Source organism: Monopterus albus, unplaced genomic scaffold (assembly GCF_001952655.1).
Source record: "Monopterus albus unplaced genomic scaffold, M_albus_1.0 scaffold131.1, whole genome shotgun sequence".
NCBI lineage: Eukaryota > Metazoa > Chordata > Actinopteri > Synbranchiformes > Synbranchidae > Monopterus > Monopterus albus.
The window spans coordinates 1,208,838-1,234,295 of NW_018128011.1; the positions used below are offsets into that span (position 1 = coordinate 1,208,838).

General features: G+C 39.8%; 1 protein-coding gene across 1 annotated transcript; it reads right to left on the reverse strand.

The window, feature by feature from the left end:
* Positions 1–23,469: 23,469 nt before the first annotated feature.
* On the reverse strand, positions 23,470–25,100 carry nupr1b (nuclear protein 1b). The gene is made up of 3 exons (XM_020613232.1): positions 24,890–25,100; positions 24,623–24,758; positions 23,470–23,843 (listed from the first exon to the last, which is right to left on the reverse strand). The coding sequence occupies exons 1-2, from the start codon at positions 24,984–24,986 to the stop codon at positions 24,631–24,633; spliced, it is 225 nt and encodes a 74-aa protein (XP_020468888.1). The 5' UTR covers positions 24,987–25,100; the 3' UTR covers positions 23,470–23,843; positions 24,623–24,630.
* Between the last annotated feature and the right edge of the window lie 358 nt (positions 25,101–25,458).

Here is a 25,458-nt window from a genome sequence, read left to right on the forward strand (position 1 = left end):
AAAATTTTAGAACTTGCTTGAGAATCATCAGATTTTCACATTTTCTTCAATATCAAAGAAATCCAGTGATAGTTTTGTATAGATTTATGGGTGCAGTGCAAACAAGACCTGCTAATAGCTAATTTGGCATACTTGTAATGCTGTACATTTGGTAAAAGTAAACAAACAGCTAAATTCTGCGGTAAGCATGTACAGTATGTTCTAAGCCAAAGACAACTGTACTTACAGGTGTTCCTTTACATCACAACAACATAAAAACAGAAATACATTTTAGAGGTTTTTAAAAAGCCTCTAGGAAAAATTGTAATGTTTCTTCAAGTGTCTTAAATTTCTGAGAAAAAATACCAAACATGTTGCAGCAATTTTGTTAGGGATGATGCTCAAGAGGCTGCAAGTGATGTTTTTGTCTTTGCTGTTTCCACTGATTCACTTTCCAAATGACATGACTAGACTGCACTTTCAGTGCGTTTTTTGTTCATTCCACTCACATTTCTCATCTCTGACTTCCTCAGCTCTGTTTCAGTGTATGCTTTACTCTTGTGGGTCCACACTTCAAAGCTCTTCCCTATGCACTCGCTGCTTTTACAACAAGAGATTTTCACTGAAACTCAGCTGGTATCCACCACCATCATCAACCATGCCCTCAAAAATACCCTCAAAATTTTAACTCTGTGTGACATCATTAGGTATTTATCTTGAATCATTGTCCTCATCCACAATTTTGTCTTTATCATATTTTCACCCTGAAGACTTTTTGATTTTTAGACATACAGTACTACTTTGTATGTTTTGTTTTGTTTCCACTGATCAGTATGTCAGTTCCCAAAATCCTCAAGTGTAATTAAGAGCTCAGCATTTTCATTATTCAATACAAGTACTTCATGAGCTACTAAGAGTGCTCTGAAGAAGGCAGACCATGAAAACTCTGTGGAACTGTTTCAGAGCCAGGCACACTTTTACAATACCTCAACAAATGGTGCTCATGGTTTTCCTCATTACCAACCGTATAAGAAACTGCTGCTTTTGAGAAATCTCAGAGCAATGTATGCTGACTGCATGGGGGTAAGAGCACAGCTCCTCTGTCTCTGGCCCCTAATATGAGGCACTAACAGTCCACCTAAATAAATTATTCCCTGGTTACCCTTTAATTAAGAATCAGGATGGGACCTATTGATCTCACAGTACTCTGTTTTCTGTAATAATTGCTCCAATGTCATTGAGTCACTTCCTGTTCTGATCCCATTTAAATCTGAGAAGTTCTGTCGTTTACACTGAATAAGTCGGAAAGAAAACCTGCTCCTGAGTATGTTTGAGATTGTGGCCGTGTTGCAATGAGAACGGGTCCTACAAGACTTTCAAAGAACCAACAAATTTGGCATAATGTGAAATTGTCAACCTGTTAATCCACGTAAAAAAAACACCCCCCAGAAGGAAGTCAAGACAAAATGTATTTATATAGCGCTTTAAAACAACATGTTGACCAAAGTGCTTCACAGAACAAAAAATAAAAAAATAAAAACATAAAACTAAAATGAAAATAAGATAGAAACAAAAATGACAGCACAATTACAGAGAAGGCAAAATGAGTAAACTCCACTAGGAATCATAGGCCACTGTCAGGTCCGCTCGGTGCGACCTGCCTCTCTTTCTTTTTTCCTCTCCTGTTCTCCCTTTTTGCGGGATCAACGCCTCAGCTGTGTCGCATCGGGTAATTAGTGACTCGTGGGTCGGTGCGCACACCTGAGGCGTATTCCTTAGTTTTCCTCCTTATTTATACCTCGGGCAGACGCTCTGCCTGGGCCGGAGCATTGCGGCATGTAATGGACAATACTTACCCAAAGTAAGATAAATGTTGTGTTTGACCCGCATATTTTTTAGACGTGTGTAAGATGCTACGCTGACAGTCTCTGTGCGTTTTGGCTTGACCTTATCACGCTAATTATGTGGTTAGCAATACTTAAATACATGCTTTGTCTTCCACGCTGCCAGTCTCTGTGCTGTGGATTGCATTGTTTACGTTGGTTCTTTTTGTTCATCTGTCCGTTCTCATCCTCCTGCCATTAGTGTGTATGTGTACCTGTTTGTCCTGGTCTCCTTAGTCATCACTGCCCTTCCCTTGTATGTATTATGGACCCTGTTATGTTGTCACTTTGTTTTTATTCCATTAAACCTCCTTTTTTGTACTAGCACCTGGGTCAGCCATCTTGAGTCCAACCCCAGTTCTCCCTTACCCTCCTGGTGAGGGGGACAAAACCATAACAGCCACAGCAAACAAATGGGTCTTTAGTGAACATTTAAACTCTGACAGGTCTGAGACAGATCTAAGATTTATGGGTAGGGAGTTCCGGAGACTTGGGGCTGCTACCAAGAAAGCACAGTCTCGGGACTTCCACTTCTGGATGACTGAAAGACTACCTCTCAGGATCAACCGTAGCAGCTGCAGCTGTCAAGACACAAAACATTCAGGGTTGCTCATGCATAAATGCACTTTGTACCTGTGTATCATCATCAGCAAGGTCACTAAATTCCCCATGCTGACAAATATGGTGTTCATAGTACACTCTAGCATTAAAAATTACACAACAGCAACACATCTCAACAAACCTCATCTAATAAGCAGATTTGTGCTGGTTGTCATGGAGAGGGCAAGAAATGTGATTTATGATAATGGAGCACATGTTCAGACAGTCCCTCCTCAAAGACATTTATACCGTTAAACTCGGTTGTTTACATGAAACACAACAGAAACATTTGAGTAAAGGAGGAAGAAAGAGGGCTGAGAGGCCCCTTTCTCATTTCCACACAGCTGTCCAATCATGAAGTGGGCATGAGTGTTGTTTCAGAAAGTTAGACATGATTAGACACGTGATTATATGACTGATTGGATGATTAACCCCCAATTTTGGGGGGAGGGGGTCAGACCCTTTTCATCAGTCCACCAAACACTTGGAATCCATACTAAGGCTTTGTGGATGGTGGGCCCACAGAACCAAAACCCCACAGAACAAGACTGCTTTAGCACTTACTGGCTGATCCCAGGGGCTCTTCAATGAATCCCTCCCTGTGGAGATATTTCGGGCTTGTCCAGCTGGGAAGAGACCTCATGAAGACCCAGAACAGATCCCATCTGTGCTTGGACCTCTTCATCAGCAGGAGCAGGGGGAAATAACCATGGAGAAGGCAGTCTTGCTACTTTGCTTCTACCATAAGATGACATCAGAATGAATGAAGATGGCAGCAAAGATGCTATTTTCTCCATTGTCAACTTATTTTACATGGATTGCTGCTGATTTTCTCAAAATCTATGATGCACATTAGATTGATAAAAAAATACAAAAATAGATTTGCTATTTGTAAATTAAGATCATGTTCAGTTTTTATGTTTCAATTCCATTTTATTTGTATAGCACCAAATCACAATAAAAGTAAGGTCCAAAAATACAATGTATGGTCTAGACCTTGCTATTATTATTAATAATAATTTCCTTTAAAGGAACCTCTGACAGACCCTGGCTCTTGGTGGGCAGCCTTCTGCCTCGACCGGTTGGAGTGAGTGGACAGAGGGAGGGACAGAAAAGAGAAACAGGACATAACAATCAAACACTGGGCAAGTTGATGTGGCCAGTGACTGCTCATCAGGACACACTACAGGAGACAGGAGACAGGAGACACACAGTTAGTGACATGTAATGCCCCTAACTATGTGCATGGGGGGTCAGGGTCACCTGATCCAGCCCTAACTATAAGCTTTATCAAAAAGGAACGTCTTAAGACTAATCTTAAAGGTAGAGAGGGTGTCTGCCTCCTGAACTGAGACTGGGAGCTAAAGGCTCTGCCTCCCATTCTACTTCTGTGGACTCTAGGACCCACAAGTAAACCTGCACTCTGAGAGCGAAGTGCTCTGTTAGGATGATAAGGCTCTATGAGGTCTTTAAGATATGATGGAGCCTTGTCATTAAGGGCTTTGTATGTTAGGAGAAGGATTTTAAAATCTATTCTGGATTTTACGGGGACCCAGTGGAGAGAAGCTAATATGGAAGAGATATGATCTGGTTTAGGGACTGAGGACACCAAGTGATTAAGTGTGTCAGGTGTAATTTTGTCTCATTCTTCCTGCAAACAGGTTTTAAGGTGTACAGCTGTCCTAGGTCTTTGTTGTTGCAATTTGCGTTTCAAAATGCATCACACGTTCTCTATTGGGGACAGGCCAGTCCAGCACTCACACCCTTTTCCTCCACAGCCAGGCCTTGGTAATATGCACTATGAGGTTTTGCATTGTCTTGTTGAAATATGTATGGGCATCCCTGGAAAGGATGTCATCTTGAAGGCTGCATATGTTGCTCCAAAATCTCTGTGCATTTTTCAGCATTAATGGAGCCATCACAGAAGTGTAAGTTTTCATCAGTCTATAATTAGCCAGATCACCGGGGTCAAGAGTAGGCTTTTTGAGTAGAGGTTTAATTACAGCAACCTTAAAAGCCCATGGAACATAGCCTGTTAATAGACAGGAGTTAATCAGATCTAATATGGACGTGTTGATTAGGGTCAAGATGTCTTTGAGCAGCCTGGTCGAGATGGGGTCTAAGAGACATGATGATGATTTAGATGAAGCAATCGTTGAGGTCAACTCAGAGAGATCTATGGGAGAGAAGTAGTCCAAGTATAAATGAGGTCTTACAGATGTTTCTAAAGCCATTGTAGTAGATGGCACATCTGCGAGAGCTGTGGGAGTGGTCCGACCAATTTTTTCTCTAATAGTTGTGATTTTATTTGTAAAGAAGCTCATGAAGTCATTGCTGCTGAGATCTAAGGGAATGTTAAGCTCAACAGCACTGTGGCTCTTTGTCAGCCTGGCTACAGTGCTGAAAAGAAACCTGGGGTTGTTCTTATTCTCCTCAATCAGTGATGAATAAAATGCGGTTCTGGCACTATGAAGGGCTTTCTTATATGTTATTAAACTATCTTTCCAGGCTGAAAAATTTTTCTGACTTAGTGGAGCGCCACCTCCTTTCCCGTTTTTGTGATGCCTGCTTTAGGGAAAAGGGAGGAAAGTCTGAGAATTCACTTAAAAACTCAGAATAAGGGCCAGGTGGATGGTAAACAATAAGCATTTTGTCCTCTCATGTCACCTGGTGGCTTTGTTTAAACTGCATTTCATTCTAAAATTCCAACATGTTTTGTTTTCTTTATGAGCTGATCAAACTAATTATAAAGGCATTAACACATGTCTTTCTTGTTTCCATCATTTCGTAGATGGAAGATTAAAAGTATCAAAAAGTATCTCGTGATTGTTTCATAAATCTTTTTAAATCCTTATCTGGCATCTAAATGGAAATGTTCTGATGTGATTCAATCAGAGGGATTTGATGTTTGTTGAAAAGGGTGCAGAAGCATCCAAGCCAGAGCTACTAGAATCCCCAGAGGCTTTTCTATTCAGGCCATTGGAACTCCAAATACACTCTCACTACTCCTTTCCATCTAGTATTACCAACAGCATACAGTATATCATATACGGGGGCGACTGTAGTTCAGTGGGTAGAGCAGTCGTCTCCCAAACGGAGGGTCGGAGGTTTGAATCTCCTGCCTGCAGTCCACATGTCGAAGTGTCCTTGGGCAAGACACTGAACCCGTAAGTTGCCCCTGATGGTTAGAGCACAGTTCCTGTGCTGTGGAAATCCGTTTTGTTCGCCTGTCCCCTTGGTTAACCTGTCTTTTCACCTGTCTGTCCTCATCCTCCTGCTCTCCTGTTGTTACTTTGTGTTGTGTTCCATTAAACCTCCTTTTTTTTTTTACCAGCACCTGAGTCAGCACACTTGAGTCCTACCTCAGTTCTCCCTCACCCTCCTGGTGAGGGGGACTCAACCCTAACAGACTTGAAGACAGTTAATGGGTTTGGGGTGGTGGTAGTCAATTATTTTAATGTTTTTCATCTACTGCATCTTGGATTCATTTTGTGTCAGAAGGAGACAGTCAGTATGTTCATTAGTGGAAGAAGACAGAAGTGAGACAGTGGAAATTGTGTGTGGTATTTTGGAGAATTACTGACATTTATAGTCAGAACCTGAAGTAACTACAGCTTGTCTTGAGTAAAGGTTTATTATTATATAATTCATAGTGCATATTTTATACCTGCACTAAAAAAAGTGATGCAGTTTGGATATATTTTACAGCTGAAAGCTCTATATTAAGGAAATATTCTTTCATATCATATATTGTACATGTATACAGTATTAGTGTCCAATAGCAACTATCATCTCCAGACCCTCTGTGTGACTATGCTGAAGCAGGAAAGTCTGGACTGGAGCTGACAGACTCTAATTAACCTCAGCATTTAACAACAGCGCATTAAATGTCACTGAAGCAGATGCACAACCGTGCTCTGCTCGTGCTGTTTACTGCTGCTCACTGCTGTATAGTTGCAATATTTTGCTGAATATTTTGCAGCTCAGGGGGGTCACTAGCTCACAACATCATGGGGCAAGTTGTGACAAAGCACAGTGAGGTGTATTTGACAGCAGTTCAGGAGCGGTGGTCTGGTTTTATAGCCGATAACTGTTTGTAAGAATGCCTGAACAGTTCGATTTTCATGCTTTGAATCAGTTTGAGACACCCTTTCATTTCATCAGTATAGACTTTCTTTTGTTAAATCTGCTGACTTCCTGATTACAAAGCTTGGGCTGACTGCAGTATTATTTATCCTCAAGTGTCTGACTGTTATCGACGGATGTGGATCATATTTTATTTGTATGGAGTAAAGTTGTCAATATGGCATTCTTGCACAGCAATATGAGCAAATGAGCTGTTTGCAATATAAACAGCAGTTATAGGTTAATGACACAGTGTGACAGTGATGGTCTGTTGAAAGTTGTGTATTTTTCTGAAAATGTATGCCATGAAACAAGTGTGTAACCATAGAGATATTTCAGTCTGGACCAAAACAGTGGACCAGACCTCCTATTGACATGGCTAAGAAAAGAGTTTGGCATAGTACAAAGATCTGTGCCCTGGACATATGCAGATTCTGTGGGGATCCTTCTGCTCTGAATACATTAAGTGTCACACCTGTGCAAATATAATATATTATATTATATAAGTGTATACCTAAAGATACAATCCAAAGAGTGTATACAAAAAAAGTAATTCACAATTGCACTGAATACTCAGGATTACACTATCAGCCTGTGTCACAATCTCTGGGTGCATTCTAAGTCTTTTATATGATTTTTTTTTTCTTGCTCTTCGAGCTTTGTTTAAACCAGAAGTTGTTCCATCTGAGTGAGGGTCGAGGATGTCCCAAAACCTTTATATTTGCTCTGAGGAGCAAGGAGCAAGGAGGCTGCTAGAGGAGCCATGACCGAGGATACACCCCTTTATCAGAAATCAGTTGATGATTGGATGCTTCAGATAAAGGATCTGAAGAAAGGACATCTCATGTCATTAACAACATGTCTTCTTTCTCCTTGCATGTTTTCCTCACTTCTTACATGGGTGGGGCTACGATACAAAGAAAAAATGCAAATGAGGGAACACGGTGCTTATAAGAGACTTGCGATGTAGCCTACCCTCTATCTTAGCCATGTCTCTGCCTTTTGCTTCCTGGTTATATTAGACCCTGCCCTTGTCTTTGTTCACTTTTCCTGCTCTTGTCATATCCTCCCACACACACCTGTTCTATCTGTGCATCTAGTCTTAAGCAGCAGCAAGATCATGACAAATGATCTAGTGTGACTCACCCGAGGTCCAGTCCTGCATTCATGTTTCTAGTTTCCATGTTTTTCGTGGCATTCTTAACTAAGCTAACTGCCCGAGGTCACCTTCTGACCTTTTATTCTTCTGGTTTCTGGCCATTTATGTATCCAAGTTCCACTTGTTCCATGTTAATGATCCAACTCTAATTTTTCTTCTGCTTCTAGTTATTCATCTGATTTATGTCAAGTTATAATGGCTGAACTGCCTGTATTAAGACAATGCATTCACCTAACTTCTTGAGAAGAGGAATTTATACTTACCTGATAAGGCTTTTTTACCAACCCGTCTCCCATTTTATGGTGTTGTATTTTTTGTCTGTAGTCTCTTTGGAGACTTGTCTGTCTTTGATTGATTGGTTTCTCTGCTTATTACTGAGCTGTAATTGCTCTGTAGTCGTGTCTCTGTCTTAACTGATTTTATTCTAGGTTTTAATGCTTATTGTTTTAAATGCTGCTGTGTATCTCTTTGCCTGTGTAAAGCAGTTTAAATTGCCTCTGTGTATAAAATGTGTCATTTAAATACAGCTGCCATGCCTTTTTTTGTGATAACCATGTAGGATTACTCTTGCTCATGCTGACATTATGTTCAGTGCCAGGCTTGTGTTTACTCTTCCTCAGCACCAGTCGTAGCTTTCATCTGTCTTGTTTTAGTTGCCGGTAAAGCCCTCTGACTTTTCATTCCTCTTGCTCGTTTGTTTTGCACTTGGGTCCTAAAATTTAAATGAAAATACTAAATTGTGACACTCAGTATGACTGGCTAGTCTACACGAGCCAGGTTACATACAGTATAACTCAGCCTCAGATGTTAATTCTTCCTATGCTGCTTGCGTCAGTGAAACTGATCCAAGCACTTCAAAAGTAATTACATGAGAAAATATACATAAAGTGTATCATATTTGTATGAGAAGAGAGTCCATTTTATTGTATGAGATACAACAAACATTTAGTCAGCCAACAGTAGTGATTTATAATGCTAATATTGTAAAATTGCATATAAAAAAGCTTATGACAGGGTTTATGAATCCCATTTCCATGGCTACATAATTCCACTGTTCCCCTCACTACACTACACCCCCAAGTAAACATACTGCAAAGCCCGTTCAGAGATGGAAAGCTCAAACACAGCTTTGTGTATGGCTGAACTACAGTTCACAGGTTGTATATGATGATTCACCATGTTAAGCCTTCACTGATGTTCTCCCCAGCTACAACCACTCTCTCTATTCTTTCTCCCTGTTGTCCTCTCTCTTCCTTGTTTTTCATTAAACATCCAGAGATCCTTTGCAGACAAATACAAAAGCCAAACTTTTTCTTTCCTCTTCTCCTGCTGGTGGGTGGACTCTCTGCCCTTTGCTGATTAAACTGGTGCTAATGATCTGATGAACCACTAATTTACCAACATCAGTTAACAATCTGTGGGTGTGTATTTATGTGTCTTGTGTATTTGTGTAATCATGTGCCTGTGAGTAAGTGATGTTTTCAGGAGCAGTCTACAGAGCAGTGTGGTGATGTGATGGGAGTAAAGATGACTCCAACCACTCCCTATGTTTCTGGCCAGCTGATCGTCGCCTCGCCGGGCAGCGAGGTCATCGTGACAAAGCGGGACTCACTCACTTTGATGTTTGCTCGCTCCCTCTGGGCCTCATTATTTTTTTACTGAGTATCTTCCTCTCGTGCTGCATTTCCTCTCCCTTTCTCTCAGTGTTTCTTTGTTGATTCACCATTATGCTTCACAGGTTTTGATTTAAGCAGCACTAGGTTTGGGATGATATGTAACTAAAAGATTTTTTTTTATAGAAAACTGCAATTCATTAGAGCTTCCTATCAGAGTACAAAAAATGAGAAACCTGGAAAAACAACAAATTTCCCAGAGTTTTTTTTTATTATTGTTTTTGTATGCAAACATGTTTTTATATCTCTTTAAATTTAGATGTCTTGTTAATTTCAACATGGTTATTGTCCACAGACTGCAGCTATATTTTTGGTGCATTGAGTGAGATAAACAACTGAGCACATTGATGCAGATGATGATGGTCAATAAACTGTAATCAAGTACAGACTGAAAGTAAATCATCCCTGTGCTGCAGTAACTCCTGCACTTGTTTGCTGTTACCGGTTTTATTCAGAGTCATTAGTTCAGCCAGGATGTTGGCTCTGAGATAATTTTTGTGGTACTGTAATTAGCAATTTGAGGTGCTACTGTAATTTATTTATTACACATCATTATTTGTGTTTGTTGTGGACTTCCTCTCCTGCTGTGAGTGTTTCTGTGAGTGCAGATTCTGAGAGGGGCGTGGGCATATACTGCAGATTTTCTAAAAGTGAGTCAAAGCCCTCTGCAAGCCAATGAAAACAATCATACAGTCAGACCTACTGTTCAGGTACTTTCAGACAGCTACCAGTTGCTACAGTCATGGCCAAAAATATTGGCACTCCTGCATTTCTGTCAGATAACTCACCACTTCTACCATACAATTGTTACAATCACAAATTCTTTGCTATTCTCATGTTTATATCCTTTGTTTGCATTGGAACAACACAAAAAAGCAGAGAAAATGGGCTGGACAGAATTATTGACACACTGACACAAATCCCAAAGAGCACCTGTGGAGAAATCTCAAAACAGCAGCTGGAAGAAGGAACTCTTAAAATCTGAGAGGCCTGGAGCAGTTGGCAAAAGAATAATGGTCCAACATTCCAGCAGAAAGATGGAAAAAACTCACTGATGGTCACAGGAAGCAACTGATTTCAGTTATTTTGTCCAAAGGATGAGCTACCAAATATTAAGTTGAGAGTGTCAGTAATTCTGTCAAGTCCATTTTTGCAGTTCTGTGTGAAATCAATCAGATTTGGCTTTTTTTCCTCTGTTTTTTGTTGTTGTTCCAATGCAAAGAGAAGAAATAAACATAAGAATACCGAAGAATTTGTGATTGCATTGATTTTCTGGGAGAAGTGGTGTGTTATCTGACACAAATACAGCAGTGCCAGTATTTTTAGCCATGACTTTACAGCACACATTACAGACCACATTTTGTTTTTCTTTGTGAAAAACACATACAGCAAAAGCAAGTGATCTTATTCTTATATAACCCCTTTCTATGCATTAAAGCACACTCAAAGCATTTTACATTATTAGCCCATTCACCTACAAATGCTCACTCACCAGAGGAAATTTGGTATTCGGTTTCTTCCCTAAGGACACTGGAGTAGCCGGGGATCAAACCACCAAGCTTATGTCAAGGGAACAACCCGCTCTATCGCCTGAGCCTTAGCCGCTATTACAGCTGTGGATTTTTCTTTTTGTTGTTCTTTGTCTCTTTTTGTCAATTTAGTGTCTCTTTGTGGTTGTTTTGTGTATATTTATGGTTGTTTTGTAATTACTTGTGGTTATTTTCTGTCTCTGTGGTAATTTTGCATCTGCTGTGGCAAAAATTATCTTATTAAAGCTTGGTGAGTGTAGAGTAAAGTCTTGATACCAAATCTGAATGTTGTTGCGCATTTATTTCGTGCAGGGAAGGGGCAGTCTTCGTACAGAGTGCTAACAGTAACACTCTGAAGAGAGAAGCTCCTAGAACGGAGGGCTACCTCTCTTCTTATACACACACTTACAAATGCAGGAAACAGATGCTCCAGTAGATACAAAACAGGATGCAAGTTATCTTGTTCAGCATTCACACAAGTAAACTGTCTAGTGTCACAAACACCCAAATAACTGCACAAAATAGCAACAGCCAATACACTAGAAAGGATGCTAATATAAAATTCCCATTACACATCTCATCCTGGTTGTCTCATGCCTCTTTATGGTCATCTTCTGTCTCTTTATGGTCATTTTCCATTTCTTTGTACTTGTTTTGTTTCTCTTTATGGTCATTTTGTGCCTGAGCTGTATGGCTTTCAGCCTAGCAATAGTCATCGTCACTTCAGACATAGATTTAGTTCAAGACACAGAAGTGTCTAGTGCAGCAGCTCTTTGCTTTAGGCATCTTGTACAGTCAGTGAATAGCAGTGTTAATGACAATTCAACATGCTGACCTCTAGCTTTATCCAAATATAATATAGTGTAACACTCCTCAGTATCACAGATTCAAAAAGAGCTGCATTTCAAACTCTATACAGTTCATGAGGTGTTTAATAACTGCATAAGGAAAGTATTACACTGGTAAAACAGATCTGGCCTTTGCAGAGAAAGTAGTGATCACAGTCCATGATGTTAATCTCAGTAATTGTCTGAAAGATTTAGTCATATCTGTTCATTGGTATTGGCCTTGCTGATTTCCAGATCCATGTTTTTAATATTCTGTCCAGATAGAGCAACAAATCCCGGTTAAACACCAGTGTAATATAGCAGGAACAGTGTGACTGGATTTTTTTCCCCCACTTGTAAATCTTTTTCCAATCACTGTTTCATGTTTCTGCGGTGCATTCAGGGACACATTTAGAATTTTTTACCACCATATGTAAATGAAAAAAAAACACAAAAACTATTCAGGGCTCGCATCAGCCAGCAGCTATGAATTGTAAATATTGTCCCATTGTTTTCGTCGTTCACTCTGTTTGGTTTTAATCATGTTCTTATGAAGCCTCCAGTGTCTCTGCTTCACAGCTAATGTAATGTTTTGGGTTTGTACATTATATATTTTAGCCCAAGAAAAGGAGAAGTGCTGATGTTTCCCTGCTGTGGAATCAGTGTAGAGGCACAAAGCAGAGCTGTTTGTGCTGCTTAAATAAAAACCAAACTTTATGTGAGGTGACTGTTCAGTATAGTGTAACTGAAGCTTGGGGATGGGGGGTACATACAGTATATAACATACTGTAACACTTATACGGGTAATTCTTCTGCACTATGATTGATACATAGAGTATATTTTTAATGATAATGCTTCTGTACCTTTACTTAGCTACAAATATGAATGCAGTACTTTTACACTGTGGTATTGATATATTAAGTAAAAAAATATAAAGAACTTAAATCTCAAACTAACTGGTGAAATGTCCATAATGTAGATGTTTGTGTGTGTGTGTGTGTGTGTGTTGATGTTCTTCTGATATTTGGTTTTCAAAAGTCTTTATTTCATTTTACCTTTATTTGTAATAGTAAGTATTGACAGACAAGATTTTTCTGCCCTTCTCTCTCTCTCTCACACACACACACACACACACACACACACACACACACATACACAGTATGACTTTGATATTACAGGATGTGGTGCAGTCACTATTTCTTGACCTGTAGATCACTCGGTCTTTCATGACAAACTATATCTGTAGTTTGATCTGTCTCTCTCACACAAAAACATTTGTTTTCATTCCTTGTAGGGACTTTACACTGACTTAGATTCATTTCCTGGAGACTCTTCCCCAAACCTTAATCATGACCACTACTTAAACTAACCTTAAACTAAGTCGTCACCCTAAAATGCAATGATTTACACGGCAGGGACAGCATCTGGTCGTGAGTCCCCACAGTGTTAGTATGTAAACAAAGTGAGTAATATCAGGCATTTGTGTGCACACACCTATACACAGATACCCACACCAGTTCATGTTCACTTTAATAAAAACAAAACGCATCACAGATCAGATATGGTGAGCTGTGGCGGCAGCAGGATGTTTGTGCTGGGCAGCTTTCATTCATGTGTTTTAATACAAATTTATCTTTTCTCTTCATAAACTCATCTGACAGAAAACCACTTACTTGTAATGAACCAACAGTGTCAAGGCAAACACAGTTCAGAGCCAGGTAATGATTTTAGGGGCAAACAGAGCAGGCAGGAAACACACAACAGCAGGTTTGACATCTGAGGCTGAAACTGGTCAGTACCAGGCAAGGAGTAATAAGCAGAGTTGTGATGAAACAGGTGAACTGATGTAGAGACTTCAGTGTTAGTAGCTTCACAATCTGGTGACAAATGAATGCAGAGAGCTGGCTTACATGCTGCCTGGTGATTACTCTGATGGGAACCAGGAATGTATAAGTTGAACAGTAAATCTGAGTAGATAAAGGCCAAATAAGGAAGTGGAAGTGTCCAGAATTAAAAGCTCCCGACAGGAAGTGCCAGGAATCATGACACTACTATTGTTTCAAGGAACATTAGTGTAAATGAAAGCATTAAGCAACTTTATGATTCTTTATATAAAACTTGTTATAATCAGCAGACTGACTCTTTTGTTGCTACTGTTTTGTTTCATTGTTTTGATTCCTGCCGTATGAAAAATATTTCAGCTTATTGTTTTTTTAACCTGCCTGCTCTGACCTTTGAGCCTGCTGACTGTGACAGTAGCCTGTTGGGTCCTGCTACCAACAAACATGAAGTGGTAGTTAGTAACCAAAAACAAACAACACAACAGGGAGCACACTGAAAACTTTTGTTGCAAAAATTGGATTGTTTACTTGACCTTCTGGTAGCTTTTAGCGTTGTACAGCATGGACACAAACGTGGAAGCAGCAAAGCTTCACTGTGTTTGACTTTTGTCCACCTGTTTTATGTGCGCATTTTTAATTGGTGCATTAAAAAAAACTCTAAATACTGTATCTCATAATGGTGTTTTCCTTGGTGTAAGATATAAATGTAGTTGTGTGGATAAAAATCAAAGTGAAACCCTTGGTGAGAAGATGATGTTCATGAAACATGAGTTAAATTTCACTCATCACTTCTAGTGAATGAAAAAAAAAACATCAGATGTGTGTAGAGCGATGAGCAGATCCAAGTCTTGCACGGGTCCAATTTTAAAAACCCGCACCCGCAAAGCTCCATATCAGACCCAACCCATTACCCAGAGTTATCTCTAAATGATATCCGGACCCACAGCCCATATGCATAATTACAATAGACCTAAAGCTACAGAGTCACTTACTTTAAAGTGCGTGACTGTTGTGCACATCACCTGGGCTCTACAGCAGGTCCCTTGGTGAGGACCAAACACTGACGCTTTTTGGCACTGTTAATAAGAGCAAAGCCACTGATAATGCTGTTCTCACTGTCTGTAACCATACATCCAACTTGGCCTTCAAAGATTTATTGTCCATAATTTTGTATTCAACACTAGTTATTTTCACTCTTTCACTCTGCAGTTTGACACGCTGACACCAAGCCTATGTTAATGTCTGAGACACATCCTATTACCTGGATGTGAGTTGATGAGTCAAAGGTTGTGCCACAGGCTTTCACATTGAATCTAACAGTTACTTAGGCTTGAAAATATTATGCTGGATTAGAGGTTTAAAAGAAGATGCACCTTTATTTATTCATTTATTTTATTTGAATTATGTTTATTTCACACATGGTGGTATAGTGCCACTGTCACCTCACAGCCAGCAGTTTTGGGTTTGAGCCCTGGCCAACCCGATGCTTTTCATGTTCTCCCTGTGCCTGCATGGGTTTTCTCCAGGTTCCGGCTTCCTCCCATAGTCCAAAGATATGCAGCTTAGGTTGACTGGCGACTCTAAATTGCCTCTAGGAGTGAGTGTGGATGTGTGTGGTTGTTTGTCTACTTGTCAGCCCTGTGATACACTGGCGACCTGTCCAGGGTGTTTGAGAGCCACTGCACTAGATCACAAATGTTAAATAATCCTGTGCTGAAAGTAGTCCCCAACAAATGCACTGTTTCCCCTGTTTATTTGATAAAAACTACAATGACCAGTAGTTTTAGGAAATTATGAGCTTTCTTAAATAATTGACTTATTTGTGGGACAGTTTATATATTAGAACTAATGGGGCTTGGAACAGAAAGCTGAGAGATGAAAATGCACACAGGGTTAATTATGCCAGGCTTAGTCGTCAAGATTTCCCCCCACAATCATCACAAACACAGATGTCATGACAATACATTCAATAAAAAAACAAACAAATTTCAGCTGTGAACCTCGTACTATTGCTTTCATGACAAACAACCATGGATGTAATCCCAGAGCTGGATATGATGCCACCACTCAGCCTTGTTGCAAACGTTTCCCAGTGGCCGCCCACAGAATTGCAATGACTGCCAAAGTTTTTTCCAATAGACTACAATAAAATAAGAAACTTATGTAAAGAAGACAATCCAGCAGCAGCGAACAAGATTAATTTTTACTTTTTCTATTATGCAGTTTAATCCACTGAGGTTGAATGTCTGTTAAACTGTTCCAGAGCAGCCAAGGCCAGTGGGGACTAGATCACTTTACTGGCTCATGTGCCAGAGGAGCAATTTTCACTGGAGTGACTGGGTGCCAGTACATCCATGGAGAGGACATACCATCTGGGAACCCTGAACCACACACACACACACAGATAAAGCATATCATATAACACACTCATGACACACAAAAGATCTGTAGTCTCTTTTGGTAATCCTGATGACTAGTTGCTAGGCAACCAGGGGAGTTTCTAAAAGCACTTGTCTCTCCTCTGCAGAGGAAGGAGATGATGGGGGAGGAGGGGGAGGCGATGGTATGTTTGTGTGAGTTGTACAGAAACACTGAATTGGACATTGTTTGGTGAAGCCGCTTATGCAACACAGTCTTGAAGCTGGTGTGTAGGATTGTTTATAAATATTCCTGATCTCTGCATTCACATCGGAGCCAGATCTTGTTGGCAGCTACGTTCAGGCTGCAGGTATATGAGGACCTCGAACCGTCCTGCTTCCTGTTTGTCAGGCAAAGGCAGATTTACTCACCAGCATCAGTACATCACTCAGCCAGACACTGGGAGCCAAATGGCAAGTTAGAATTGAACAGAAATAGACTGATGGGCTCTAGTCAGATTACAGTTAACTGGCATCACAAACTGAGACGTCATTAATAAAACTATGTGTGAATGATCTGTTGAGCACTACTAGTCAGCCCGGTGAGACCATCTGTCCTCACAGAGACAAGGGCGTGTTCACGTTACTGTCATTTGGCCTTTGAAGGCTTAGGCTTGTTGATTTGGTTATATCTTTAACAAGCATCTACAAACAATGAGTTATTATCTTTCATATCATTATACCCTATCACTATACATTATTTAATAGGCTATCAGCCTACAGACTGCATCTTTACTCTCAAACACTTTTTTAAAATAATGATCTTCAGCTGCTTGAATTAATAACTCTTTATTTACTAAACATGCTCTTTTAAGCCAGTCATGCCTTTTTTGGCCTGAATGAAACTTTTTTGAATAGAAACATAATGTAACCTTTATCATAACCTTTATATAGTAGTGCATTTTACCCATAATACATCAGAATTTACTGCAAATAGCTTAGTAGATAGGTTTAGTAAATACCTGTCTGAACTGATGAATGTTTGAAGACAAGGTTTTGCATCCCTGATGGTGCTTTTGCACTCAGTCTTGTCTGATGGGCTGATCCCCAGGATCACCATTTTTCCAGCCTCAGATTCAGGAGAGGTTTGTGTGTGGCCATTTCTGTAACTTTCCAAAAGATCAAAACTTCCAAAAATCGTAACATCCACACCCACTTATGCCCTAATCAGTCACCTGTGGAGATAAGAAAGAGCCAATTGGATTACTCTTCACTCACTAGCTCTCTTTATTCATTTCTCATTTGTTTAATCTCTCTTTTCATGTGAGTTAAACTCTTTAGTTTAACTTATTTTAACCCTTTTGAAATAACAGTAAATTGTCTGTATGGGCATTCAGCAGAGAAAGCCAAAGGCACTGTAGAGTTGTAGCGGGGCCAAGATACTGCATGCAGTGAATTTCAGTCAGAAATGGTGCTGTCATAACTCAGTCAATTCTGAACACGCGTAAAGCACACACCGATATCATGCAGTGCAACTTATACTTCCCGAGGAGATCATTCTCTGTGATGTCCATCCAGAAAGAACTTCCATAAATCCACTTTGAAATTGTAGAGAAAGAGGCTGCAGAACTTCTCTGAGAAACATCATATTTTTAAGTTTTCTTCACTATGAAAGTAATCCAGTGACAGATGTCTGTACATCCGTGGGTGCACTGCAAACGGAATTGGTAATAGTTACTTCAGCATATATTTAACAACAGAAATTTGCCAAAATGTGAACATGGAAAGAAGAGCTCAAACAAGAAGACATGTAGCCACAGCTTTTCTGAAGTCTCTCCTTCCTCGTGACTGTTTCCCCTTCATGATATTTGAGTTTGAGTTTATTTGAAAACAAGACCATGCACATCGATCAATGCCTATAACAATTAGCTTGACCAATTAAAAATTACACATAATAAGCAATAAAATCAAAAGAACATTAAAAACAGATTGAAATATCAAGTCATTAATGAATACATGTCTGGATAGATTTCCGCCATAACTTAAATTGCATTTTACAAATGCTGTATGATGTGTAACCCCTTATTTTCATTGACATAGCATTGCAAAGAGTCATTGCTCTCACAGAGAAAACTGATTTCCCAGTCTTACTGTGTCCAAATGGACACTGCAGTCTCTTCTAGAAACACAATGATGATAAAGCCTATTAAGTCTAAAATTTGACAGAAAACAACAATTTTAGTAATAATATGATTCCTAAAAGCTAATCTAAGTTAATTCCAAGGTTTTTCTCCATTTACCATCACATGAAGCTGATGGGGATCAGATAGAAAAACGCATGCGGACTGTCTTATAGTATTTAAATGTAATGGGGATGTAGTCAACCATTCAGAGATACCTGACATTGTATTTGTTCATCTTTGTTGTTGTTAACGTGGTTCCATCTATCGGTTTTTCAAAAACATACAGTATTTGACTTCTTTTGTTTCACTGAACACAGTAAGTAATGTTGTGAGTGAAATGCCCCGGCTCCACACCGAGGAGTTCTCTGAGAAATATCTGATGGGTGTCAGGCAAGACTCTCTGTGCAGTCCCACAAACTGGTATCTGACAACATGCAGTAAAAAAAACAAGCAGCGGTGTCCCTCTGCTCACTGCTGAGGCCTGACTGAACTGAAGCAGCGATACGAGTGACGACAGTGTCAACAATCCTCCGAGCTTCACCCATTCTCTGTAATAAACAAAGGAGAAGGTCCTGTCACTGCTCTTCTACCTGTGTTAACAGGGAATACAACAGCCCATGAATCAGACACTCCAGGTTTACGCTGCAGTTCATTTAAATTCAGCTGCTGTCTACTGAGGGGCGGCTGCTGCAGATTACACCACACTGGTCTCAGGCTTTCAACTACATGATGGTACAAGTGTATTTCCAGGGTATTACTTAAACTTGTATTTTGAGCTCCATGTGACATCACCAGTTCAGTTCAGAACCCTTCCTTCAGCCTAAAGATTTAGAAATCCAATTCCGACTGATCCTGAACTTGCAGCAAGACTTATTGCTAAAAAACCAAGCCCAGATCATACATTAATCAGGTTTCAGTTTCTCTGTGTTAGCTCCCTGTCGCTTTCTGGACTGAATTCTAAAGTCTGACTCTTTGCACACAAGGCATCAGACATATCTGGATTTTTAAGAAGTTGTTGACCTCTGAACTCATGGAGGAGCCTCAGCTGTCCAGGACTTCAGGCTGAATCTGGAGCAGCTTCCAAGAAACTCTCAAAAAGACAATCAGTCACATTTTTGTAAAAAAACAAAAAACATTAAAAAAAAACGTTTCTTTCCTTCTTTCCCATTAGATTTCTCTTGATTTAATAACTTTTACTTTGTGGATTTGCCTCGTTTGTATTGTCTATTCTGTTTATCTTCCTCTCTTTTCTTCTTCCTTTAAAGCACTTGGTTACTTTTGTTTGGAAAAGTGTTACAGAAAATCAAGTTCCCTTGATACGATATGTTGTCAACACTGACTTCAACTCCAGCTTGTTCTCATTGTACTGCTGAGAAAGACAAATTGGTTTTTGTCTTTTGTCAGCTCCATGCTTTTTATTTCTGCTGTTTGTTTTTTGCATAGTCTTAATAGATTTTTTTAACTCATGCCTCCACATTATTTTTTGGCAGTAAAAGGTATTTGGAAACAATGTGTATCAATAACACTTAGTGGGTATTTATAACACAGCCTGTAACTTACAGTATAATTTAGGGTGTAATTTCACTCTATGTATTAGGTAGTATAACGATAAAACAGTGCTACTTAAATGTAGGCATAGTGAAAGATAATTCACTACAGAGAGTGAGAACGTAACAGTGGGGTGCGTTTTAGAAAGAAACAATTATTTATTGTTATTAGTATTGGTATTTAAACACTTAGAACTGGAAAACGAAACTGAAGTTTGGGGAAAACTGTGTCAACACTCTTTTATTAAATCAAGTAATTAAAGAATAAATATGGGGCAGCATGGTGGCACAGTGGTTAGCGCTGTCGCCTCACAGCAAGAAGGTTTTGGGGTGGAGCCCAGGCCGACCCAGGGGGCTTTCTGTCCAGAGTTTGCATGTTCTCCCTGTGCCTACGTGGGTTCTGTCCGCGTCCTCCAGCTTCCTCCCACAGTCCAAAGACATGCAGCTTAGGTTGATTAGCAACTCTAAATTCCCCTAGGAGTGTGTGTGTGTGTGTGTGTGTGGTTGTTTGTCTCTATCAGCCCTGTGATAGACCGGCGACCTGTCCAGGGTGGACCCTTCCTCTCGGCCAATGTCTACTGGGATTGGCTCTAGCTCCCCTGTGCCACTCTTCAGGATAAGCAGTATAGATAATGAATGGATGGATATGGGAAAACAGCCACGCATTACATAACAGCAAGCATAGCTTATTCTTACTGTCTTAAAAAATATATATTGATTATTACTATTGGTTCCTTTTTAAACATTAGCAATTAGGCAGGTTTGATCCACCTGTTTCAACGTATTATATTATTACAGCTTTATTATGTTGTCGTTTTTCCTCCTTGGATGACAATAGAAACCTTTCACATGCTTAGTTGACAGAGGTAAGCTTCTTTCTGCTCCAGTGTGCTGGACCATGACAGATGCAGCTTTTCACAAGTTTAAACCCATCTCTTGATTTGTTATTATGATCATATATGTCCTTAAAATATTAAAGCATACTTTGAACTATTAGACATAGTGATAAATCCCTGTAGTGCCTGTAGCTTGCCTGCAGACAGCTCACCCACACAATTTAAGCTCGCCTCTTTTATATTGTATGTTCTACATATTGCAATAATGTTTGTTAATGAGGAAAATGTCAAGATTTAATTTATATTACACACTAAGAGCCAGCTGTACCAACTGTTATATAATGTGTAGCTGGACTCTTTATCTGCACAATAAGAACAAGGTTGTTTGAGTTTTTGTTTAACTGTGCTTCCGCTGCGAGTGCCCAGCATTTATAAAAAATTCCTGGTGCATCAATTTATTTTGCAATTCATCTAAAATGACCATTTATTCCTCCCCCATACTCCCTCTTTTTGTTTTCTTGCACTGTGCCTGCATTTCACTATCAGTAAAAAGTCTATTGGTTTAATATAATGAAATAACACTATAAACTGCGGGCTGCATAATACAGTTGTACTGGGCACAGCTACTGAGAGCTTTTAAATTCTAAGGCAGAGGGTGAAAAAGGAATTAAAGGTTAAAAGAAAGAAACACTTCTAAAAGTCTGATCCTGCTCAGGAAGCATGAGGGGACTTTAATTTGGATAAACACTTGAAATTCAATCTGACTGTGAGGAGACCAAAGCCGCAATCACTTCCTTCATGGACGGACTCATTTGTAGTAACTATATAAAAGTGTCCGTTAATTTCCCAGTGTGTTCCTATTGAAAAACATTACCTGGTTAAACAAACTTAGAATCAAAACTCATCATGATACTGTATGAAACTGATCTCCAGCCTGTTCCTGCTGTGATAATGACGAAAGGGAAATTAGCTGTATCTGTCTCAAATTAGCACAGCTAAAATGTTCTACACTGACAGTGATTCTTATGGCTTTTTTTGCCTTTATAGTGATACTACCAAAGTATTGAGAGACAGAAAATTCAGGCAGACATAGAGGGGATGATGTGACAAAGCCTCTTAGGAATATCAGTAATAACACCCTTTAATCACTGTTTGACTGCTCCACTTACATCCTGAAGTTAAGTCTGAGCTCTGCGGAACAAGTTTGTCTTTGTTATATAACTCCAGGCTGTTGCATAACCTCCTCACTAAAGCTGCAGTCCTGACACCTCAAAATGTAAACTTATTGTATGAAAGTCTGACACTCTGGTTCCTGTGTGGAGGAGCAGTCAGTTCAATGTGAAATTAATTAGTTCCTTCACTATATGATGGGGGACTGAAGAAGTGCAAACTCACCAAACACTAATGTGTTAGTGCTTTTTTTTTGTGTTTATGTGTTTAGGTTCCTCACACACTGCAGTGGGTTCAGACTGTCACGTTAAGCCTCTGGACGTTTGATAGTTGCTGCCACCTGCTGGTGGATCCAAGCTTTACACCCTGCAGCATTGGCCAGGCAGGAAAGTAGAGCCAGCAGAGAGTCTGTTCAACTTATAGACAACGTTCCTGCACCTGCCGATCACTGCCAGGCCGCTAGATGCACTTCTGCTGCTCATGAACTACCAGCAACTCAGTTTTGTCCTTTAACAGGTCACATCTACACCAGCAATCTGAACTCAAACCTGAAGTGAATTCAGAGCTGCACCCACCTGAACCAAGGGCAGAAGTTATTTTTAATTAAGTACAAAATTGACATTCAGTCCTCTATGTGGATTCTTTTTTTACTTTACAACATCTGAGTGAAATAGATTACATTTTACTCCACTGGTGTTCTCCTCTGGTGTAGTTTCTAATTTCACAGTCAAAGCCTAAATCTTAAATATGATTTGTAGTTTAAAAAATACATTTAGTTACATTACATTAAGAACTTTACTTAATGTATTGAACTCTCTAAAGCAGTGATTTCCAACTTGAGGACCCCTCAAGGAGCCAGGAGATAAATCTGAGGGGTAACAATATGATTACTGTAACAACTGCTGCATGGGTTGAAACGAGACATGGTTCAGACATGAATGTTCTCAGGATGAACTGTAATAACTTTGGGGGCCCTCTGACTTTTCTTCCAGCACTGTCATCAGGGTGACATTTCCATGACCAGCTATGCTTGGTGTTTCTGGGCGTTTTTCTGAATGTAATTTTATTGCTCGAGAATTACTGCATAACTGTACAGCATCGGACACATAAACAGCATTCAGATTAAGGAAAGCCCCCCCACACAGACACACTGTGACTTATATGTGTCACTATGTCTGTTTGGTGCCATTTTGTCTTTTTATTGTAGCAGGTTTTAGTGTTTTATTTATGCACATCTCATAACGTTTCACATTTTAATTAATTCATTTCACAACACTGTTCCTTCACTGCACTTTTTGAACTTGTTTTAAACTTTGTTTTTTTGGGTGGGAGGATTGTACTGTGTTTTTTTATCACAGTAGCAATTAAGAAATGTAGTTTCACTTCTCTGCATGCTGAATATTGTTTATAGGAAAGAATGACAATAAATTCTACCTTGTACTTTCAACCTGATCACAAGTCAGCACTGCTGAAAACCACAGTCCTAAATGAATCAGTAACACAAATCTGTTTATACTCTAGTATATTTTACCATTAAGTCAACATTTCCCATAAGCAGTCATTTGGGAACTCTGCTAAATAAATGGTCCTGCAGTAAATGGTCTAAAGCAGACAAAATTCTGATTTGAATAATAATTTGATCAAAGAATGTTTTTTTTTTTATTTAAATATCCGGCCCAAATGTTCTCCATTGTTAAGACTTTAAACTCTATCACTGGAAATTATGCATACAAGAGATTAAAGAGAAACTGCAAACAAGTCATGTAACAAATTTAATAGTAAATACTTTTTTAAAAATCCATTGAAAACTTATTAACATACAGAAACCACCCAACTGCCACCAGCATCATAATCACAGGTGCACTGTCATGGTCTGAACAGGGACCCGGTGCACCCTACCACCACTGAGTGCTTTAAACCACCTAGAGGCTGAGGAGCCACAGTCTGCTGCTGCTTGCTGAGAATGAAGATCTTCTCACTGAAGCTGCAACTGGAACATCTGGGTCTGCGGACTCCTCTTCACACCCCGGTTAAACCTCGCCCATCGGAGCTCAGGATGCTCCTGCCGTCTGTGCATCTCGTCTGTCGCCAAGGAGACTGTGGTTGTGTCCAGGATAAGCCGTCCGAGTTGCCCTGAATAATAAAAACAGTCTAGTGATGCCTTGGGAAAAAAACATGCCTCAAAAGCCTGTATGCCAGACTTATGAGGACACCGCTCTCATGTGTACTTGTACTGCGGTTAATCATTTTATACACAGAACACAATGAGGCTGGATGCAAATAAGGAGTCAGTTCTTTTATCAAACACAAATAAATCAGCTACACTTAAATTCAGATCAATATAATGAAACCTTTACTGTACAACTACACAGTACAGCTACTGTGTAGCTACCACTGGAGGAGGACACTTTAACACACAGATTCTTAGGAAAGGTCAAGTTCAGCTTTGTTGGTCATAATCAACACTTCAGGATTTCTAACATTTGTAAGTCGTTTTCCCAAGTTCTAAAGTTTCCTATACCAAAAAAACCATTGATATTGTCTCCAATTTAAAGTATTTGCTGAGTCCTTGAAGCAGGAGACCACCCACAAATAACAGGCACTCTCGAATTTGGCTCATGATTATTCAGACAAACCTTTATTTGAACACATGATCAGCTTTTGAATCACAACTGCCCACTTTGTGGAGGAAGGACGGTTTGAGGGAAGGATTCTTAGAGGAAAAGGTGAAGTCACCATTAAAACAGTGGCGCTTTCTAAACTTCCATAGCTGCCGTTTGGAGATGTGTCAAATTCCATATTTTACCCATTTTGTTAAACCACTGTAAAATATTTACTGCCACTCTTAAATCATAGTTATATATATTTTAAGAAAGAATTAACATTGATTTCAGTACAGAAATGTATCTTACTTCAGTTTTCACGCTTTGGCTTTCTTTTCGCTGTTCTGGAGTTTTTCCACAATTTTGCGCTCATGCCCGCCCGGGTTGTGCCTGTTGGTGTTCTCACTGGCCTCCTTCTTGGTCCTGCCTTTACGGGCGGAGCCTTCTGTAAAAATACATTTTTAAAAAAGTCACATTTCAATTTAACAAACAATCCAAATACCAAAAAAAAACAACAACTAATCGTTGGTAGAAGGTGTAGGGTGTCACGTGACCGCGCGAAGCCCGTTCTCTCACCCGTGTATTTGTCGGTTACGTTGTAATAATCATATTCATCGTAGTACTCGTCTTCAAAACGAGTGGGCTTCAGATTTTTCACGTCGACGTGACTCATGTTTGTTTCTCCAACACGAAAACTTTGCCACTAAGCCTCAGGAACTGTGAACCTCCTTTGCCTCGTCTCTGTGAGACTAAGAATATCCCCCAGTGTTTTCGGTGTGTCTTTATAACAAGCTCAGCTCCTCCTCCACACTCATACCTCGCACACAGTCACTCCCCTGGCAGGGTTCATCTTTCCGATGTACAAATATTGCATCATCTTTTTAAAAGCTGAATGTGACTTAAACAACATCATGTGCTGCTGGGCCGGGACCATGGTGCATCAGTACAGTATTTGTCCACCATATAGTCTGACCTTCATCTTTGCAGCAGATTAGACCAACTCTGTTTGTTTTTTTGTTTATCAGCAGCTGCAGGCTTCACACAGCTGTGACCTGACACCGTGTACCCGTTTGTCTGCACAGGTCTCCCTTTAATCCAGAGGAGTGTGGGTTGTTATGCTGCTGTCTAGGTCTAATCCTTGTCAA

Coding starts and splice junctions, on each gene's coding strand:
- nupr1b (XM_020613232.1), bottom strand. CDS start 24,986: ATGAGTCACGTCGACGTGAAAAATCTGAAGCCCACTCGTTTTGAAGAC. Junction 24,759..24,889: donor CGTAACCGACAAATACACGG/GTGAGAGAACGG, acceptor GTATTTTTACAG/AAGGCTCCGCCCGTAAAGGC.